Raw genomic sequence first — 7,500 nt, forward strand, 5'->3', positions numbered from 1 at the left:
CGTCGGCCACAGCAGGAACAACTCCAATTGCCCAATGGACTGCTCCACGGAGCCCCAGGACGGGCCCATCTGCGCCTCCGACGGAAACGTTTACAACTCCACGTGTGACCTCAAGCACAGGACTTGCGGGTGAGTTAGAAATGTTTCTTGACGTTTAATGACGTTTTTTTTTATTTAGTTGGAATTTAGATGGAAAAGGATGCTGCAATTTTTCAGAAGATCCGAAAATTGTAATCTGTGACTTCGAATTTCATGACAATTGGAAATTGCTTAGGACACAATATTGAATGATTGAAAAATTAATCTCACATCCATATACACACGAACACACACATACACATAAACATATATATATATACATATATATATATATATATATATATATATATATGTATGTATATATATATCATATAAAGATATATATATATATATATATATATATATATATATATATATGTACTTATATACTTGTGTGATATCTCTCTCTCTCTCTCTCTCTCTCTCTCTCCTCTCTCTCTATAATATATATATATATATATATATATATATATATATATATATATATACGGAATATATGTACTTATATACTTGTGTGATATCTATATATATATATATATATATATATATATATATATATATATATATACATATATATACATATATATATATATATAATATATATATATATATATATATATACATAAATATACATATATATATACACACATACATACATACATACATATAAACTATTAATACAGACAAAACCAATACACAAAAAAACATGAAAAAATAAACACGTACTTAAGTAAATACTCTACAAATACACTCCCTTTACCTAACCGATAACAGACGACGAACCAACCAAGCAAGAAGTATAATAGGAAGAGTAACCTACGTGAGGTGACAGAGGGACGTAATGATCTTGAGAAGTCATTAAGTAATTGCATATTCTTCTCTGAGTACGAAGATATAAAACCACTCGACCAGAAAAAGATCAGATGTCATGCACTGGCTGAGGGATGTGGAACGTACACACACACACACACACACACACACACACACACACACACACACACACACACATATATATATATATATATATATATATATATATATTATAATATATCCCTTTCTGAGTGAGGTTACCTTAACGTGGTGAAATGGTTTGCGTATCGCCATGATCATGGAAAACTTTATTAGTTAGGGCTACCCATGTTAAGGTCTCCCACCATCACCAATCCACACTGGCCAGCCTGGTGATGAAAATAGAAAACCCCAGACATAAATAAGGGCATGCCTGAGGCCATTGTCCTGCAGTGGACTAGAAATGGCTGCATTTGTTGTGTTGAAAAAAAAATATATATATATATATATATATATATATATATAATATATATATAGATAGATAGATAGATATTATGTGTATATATATCAGCCACATGAATGTATGTGAAGTGGATTCTCTCTCCTCTCTCTCTCTCTCTCTCTCTCTCTCTCTCTCTCTCTCTCTCTCTCTCTCTCTCTCTCTCTCTCTTTCTCTCTCTCTCTCTCTCCACTGTCCCAGTGTCATTCACACTTCCAAATGCACGAGTGCACACCGCCTTCAATAATCTTTGTGGGAAAAGGACATAAAATTATTTGATTTGTTTAGAGGTGAACGGCACCTCCATTTAAAAAACACACACATATATTTAAGGTATATATAAATGACTGAAATATCTGCTGATACAGCAGATTCGAAATGACCTTACATATACACTGACGGTCACAGTCAATTTGAAAGTAATTAGGTACTGGCTACTTCAAGGTACTAGAAGAGTTGGAAGACCCCGGCCTACATGGCTGAGGACTATGAAGAGTGAAGTAGATAATAAATGGAGAAGAGGTGAAAGACCCAGGCCTACATGGCTGAGGACTATGAAGCGCGAAGTATGAGATGATGAATGGGGAAGTATTGATTTAAAAGCACAAGATAGAGACGATTGGCGAAATCTAACCGAGGCCTTTTGCGTCAATAGCGTTGGAGGAGATGATATAGAATATATATATATATATATATTATATATATATATATATATATATATATATATATATATATATCTACACACCACACATGATAGCAAAAATGCAAATGAATCAAAAATAAATTGTCTCCCAATTACATAATACACATTGAAGAAAAATTACCAATTTATTAACTTGAGAACATTTTTATATCGTGCGTACAATTCGTATGTCAAAACCAATCGTGCGTAGTACAATGGGAATATGCGTATGCGATCTTGAGTGGAGTAACCGTGCGTATTCAACAGACAGACAGACATTTTCAAATATGACTGTCCTTCATAATTCAACAAAGAGCTAATTAAAATTCGTCCACAGATGATATTAGATTATTAAACTTCAAGATAAAATTTAATTATCAACAACAACAAATGATGCCGTTTCTAGTCCACTGCAGGACAAAGGCCTCGAACACGTCCTTAATCATGCCTGGGATTTAGCCATTTTCATCACCACACTGGGTCACTACGGTCTGGTGATGGTGGGAGACTTCAGTCTGATAGCTCACAGCAACCAACCTAGTATGGTGGCCCTGACTAGTACAGCTTGCTGATCATGCCTATACGCAAACCCTTTCACCTCGTTTAAGCATCCACACTCAAAAATGGAATTACCAAAGAAAACATAAATAAATATCATGAAGTAATTAACAAGTGAGATCAGCTCTCACAAGCACTCTACTTAACGTTAATTATCATAGATAGCACACACATACTTATAATAAGAGAGTATTAAAGTTCTAATTCAAGGATACTGATCAAAGAGTTGAAATGAGATATGACGAGCTTAAAGAATCATTGATCAAGAAAACACGAATAAATTATCATGGAGTAATTAACAAGTGAGATCAGCTCTCACAAGCACCTACTTAACGTTAATTAACAATGATAGCATACAATTTATAATAAGTGAGTATTATAAGTTCTAAATTCAAGGATACTGATCAAAGAGTTGAAATGAGATATGACGAGCTTAAAGAATCATTGATCAAGAAAACACGAATTAATTATCATGGAGTAATTAACAAGTGAGATCAGCTCTCACAAGCACCTACTTAACGTTAATTAACAATGATAGCATACAATTTATAATAAGTGAGTATTATAAGTTCTAATTCAAGGATACTGATCAAAGAGTTGAAATGAGATATGACGAGCTTAAAGAATCATTGATCAAGAAAACACGAATAAATTATCATGGAGTAATTAACAAGTGAGATCAGCTCTCACAAGCCACCTACTTAACGTTAATTAACAATGATAGCATACAATTTATAATAAGTGAGTATTTTAAAGTTCTTATTCAAGGTTACTGATCAAAGATTTGAAATAAGATATGATGAGTATCTTTGATCACATCCGTGAGCACAACAAGATGGATTTACGTTCCCACGATTGGATCGAACGAGGCAGACAGTGAGGTGTGTCATGGTCTGTGAAAAAAATAAGTTACTAAATCTAATTGGAAAATAAATTTGTTATATCAAATATGGTTAAAGTTGAGCTCAAGAAAACATCATACTTTATAGGAGATTGTGTTAACTTGGTAAAGTCCACAATAGATTTGACTTACAATGTATGTATTTTTATCTACGATTTTATGTATCTAGTAATGTAGAAAGCTAAAAAGTGGCTGCAGCTAGAGGGCCAAGGTTAATTATAGAACGAACCACAAGAAATATCTACAGTACGCCGGATAAAATTCGCAACTGCACAAACTAAACTGGCTCATGATTGAAAATTGATTCTATACAAACACTCGCCACAACATATACATATATATATATATATATATATATATATATATATATATATATATATATATATATATATATATACCTTACGGTTTTTAACAGGGTATGTAGTAGCTAGCCCCGCACCCAATTTCCTTTAACTGATACCAATTACAAATCAGGCTGACTGGTGGGCTGCAAACAGGAATCGAACCACCCATATGCAGACATATACAGACTTAAATAACACACGCACCTGTATGTATGTGTGTGTGTATGTATATATATGTATATGTATATACATATAAATATATAGATAGATAGATAGATATTTAGATAGATAGACAGATGAGATAGATACATATATAGATAGATAGATAGACAAATAACCAATACAAGGGCCAGAAGAGGACAAACACGAAGAACCTATTACAGAGTTACATACATACACACAGATAGATAGATAGATAGATAGATAGACAGACAGACAGAGATAGACAGACAGATAGATAGATAGAAAGATAGATAGATAGATAGATGCACTTCTTAAAGAGGACAAAATACCCAGAACTCTGAAGAGGAGAACGAATCCATGGGAAAGGACAGAAAGGATAATAAGAGCGAAGAACACAATAACAGATGGAACAAAAGAACAATAACCGATCGAAAAAGTCGAGAAATCAGTAAAATTGGCGTGTTTGGATGGATGAAATTTCGTGCAGATCGAAATAAAAGGATAGAGAGAGAGAGAGAGAGAGAGAGAGAGAGAGAGAGAGGAGAGAGAGAGAGAGAGAGAGAGGTTCGTAGATTTTCCAGAAAGGATCATGACAAGGTCTTCCCCTACCCCTTGAGAGAGAGAGAGAGAGAGAGAGAGAGAGAGAGAGAGAGAGAGAGAGAGAGAGGTTCGAAGATTTTCCAGAAAGGATCATGACAAGGTCTTCCCCTACCCCTTTCTCTCTCTCTCTCTCTCTCTCTCTCTCTCTCTCTCTCTCTCCTCTCTCTCTCTCTCTCTCAAGTTAACGACCTGTCAAGGTCAAACTGCGGTGAAGGCGAAAGAAAAAAAATAGAAAGAGGAAAAGGGAGAGAGAGGGGGGGGGGAGGGAGAGAGGGAAGGAACGAAGGGGACGGAAGAAAGATTAAAATAGGATAATATTTACATATATATTATCAATACTTTCTTTTATATAGATAGATAGAGAGATAGATGGTTGGATAAACAAATGAATTTATAGATGGATAACATTTCGAGTAGAAATAATTTGATGTTTAAGAGATAGAGAAAAAATAGCTAAATAAAAATCAATAGAAAAATAGGAAATATTAACGAAAATAACGTTATGTATATAAAGAAATGAAATAGAATAAAGATGTAAACAAATGAAAATAGATATTACCAGATATATAAAATAATTATTACAGAATGGAATAATAAAGAAATAATCTACCAAATTGAAAACTATAAATGATAGAAAAATCTTACGAAAAAGGCACAAATACAGGATAGAAAATTATGAATAATTATAATTCCTTGTGTTACACCCGTCCACCCACCCTCTCCCATAGAATTTGAATTCTCTCCTATGATTCTATCCCTTCTTCGGAGTCAGAACCCATCATATTCTATCGTCCGTCTTCAATTTTGTTTTCACTATAGTCTGGGCTGTAAACACGTTTGAGATTGCCCTCCCATCGGACTCTGATTTCAATAAACATTTACGACCCTCTACAAGATCGTGGGTCACAGGAAGTCACAGGTCAGAGACGCTCAGAGGTCACGAAGGACAGTTAAAGATTATGGAAATACAACAACAACAACAACATCAACAACAACATCAATATATACAGCCGTTTCTTGTCCACTTCAAGTTAAAGGCCTCAGACATTCCCTTAGTCCTGTCCAGGTTTTGGCTATTTTCATCGCCACGCTGGTTAGTGCGGATTAGTGATGGTGGGAGATTATCGTCTGATAACTCACAGCAAACCCCTCCTAGTAGGGGTGGCCTTGACTAGTATAGCCTGGCTGATCATGGCGATACACAAACCCTTTCACCTCATTAAGGTATCTCCTTGAGAAATGGCTTATAATATACTGTATATATATATATATATATATATATATATATATATATATACACAATATATAATATATATATATATGCAGTATATATAAAATATATATATAATATCTATTTATATATTTATATATATATTATATATTATATATTTATATATATATATATATATATATATATATATATATATATATATATATATATATATGTGTGTACATATATATATACATATATATACACATATATAATAGTAAATAAAGAAATAGAATGAAAATGAAGAGAGAAAGGAAGGAATGCATAAACGAGCATCTGAAGGGCTAACAACCCTTCCGTCTAACCACAAGAGAGGGTTGTAAAAAACGGGAAGAAAAGATGCATTGGCCAAAAAAAAGGGATCCTTCACTCGGGCTGTCAGAGAAGAGGACCACTTGGTACATGATAGGTTGCAATTTCAGAGCCACCAGTTTTGGTCTCAGGCAGGTTGCCTTCAGGCAACGATGATTATGTGCTGTTTCTATGCAAGGGACGAGTCAGCAATGGACTCTTATAGTTGTCAATTTTTCTAATAGTCAAAGACATGTATATTTCATATATATATATATATATATATATATATATATATATATATATATATATATATATATATATATATATATATATATATATATATATATATATATATATATATATGTATAAGAGAAGACGATGGATTGGCGAACTAAGAAAGATTGCGGGTGTGGACTGGCGCAGAGACCATAAACAGACGCCAATGGAAGGATAAGTCTGAGGCCTTTATTATGTAGTGGACTAGTAACGGCTGATAATATATATATATATATATATATATATATATATATATATATATATATATACATACATATATATATATATATATATATATATATACATATTTATATATATTAATATATTTATAAATACATATTATATATATACATACATAAATATGCATATAATATATATGTATATATACATATACATACATAAATATGCATATATTATATATGTATATATACTGTATATATATATATATATATATATATATATATATATATATATGTTTATAAATGCATGTTATATATATATTTACATATACATATAATATATAAATATGTATGTGCATATATATATATATATATATAGAAATTTATACATATTAATATGTATATATACATATATATATATATATATATATTATATATATACAAATTTATATATATATATATATATATTAATATATGTATATATACATATTATATATATATATATATATATATATATACATATTATATATATATATATATATATATATATATATATATATATATATACATATATATGTATAGTATATACATCTATATTTTCAAAATGCTGTCCTGGGTTCAGGTGCCAAACCAAAGTTAAAAAAAACTTTGGACAGCAGTACATACAAAAAAAAAAAAAAATAAAGAAGGAATCAAAACAGATGAATACTAGAAGGCTAATAAGTAAGTGCAGGTATTTAACCGGGGACGCTACAAAGACCCTGCATGAAAGTCTACAGTGCTTTTTCTGACTCTCAGAGAATTCAAATACCTTACTTTCGTATTAATAAAACAAATAAAATGGAGT

General features: G+C 31.6%; 1 protein-coding gene across 1 annotated transcript in view; it reads left to right on the top strand.

Moving 5' to 3' along the window:
• The first annotated feature begins 6 nt into the window (after positions 1-6).
• The window catches only part of LOC137628457 (serine protease inhibitor dipetalogastin), a 26,698-nt gene continuing 19,204 nt past the window's right edge, over positions 7-7,500 (top strand). The window contains exon 1 of the mRNA XM_068359608.1: positions 7-129. Coding sequence (XP_068215709.1) covers positions 35-129 — 95 coding nt within the window. The 5' untranslated portion in view covers positions 7-34. The remainder of the gene's footprint in view (positions 130-7,500) is intronic.

This window comes from Palaemon carinicauda, chromosome 36, assembly GCF_036898095.1.
Source record: "Palaemon carinicauda isolate YSFRI2023 chromosome 36, ASM3689809v2, whole genome shotgun sequence".
In the NCBI taxonomy this organism is placed as follows: Eukaryota; Metazoa; Arthropoda; class Malacostraca; order Decapoda; family Palaemonidae; genus Palaemon; species Palaemon carinicauda.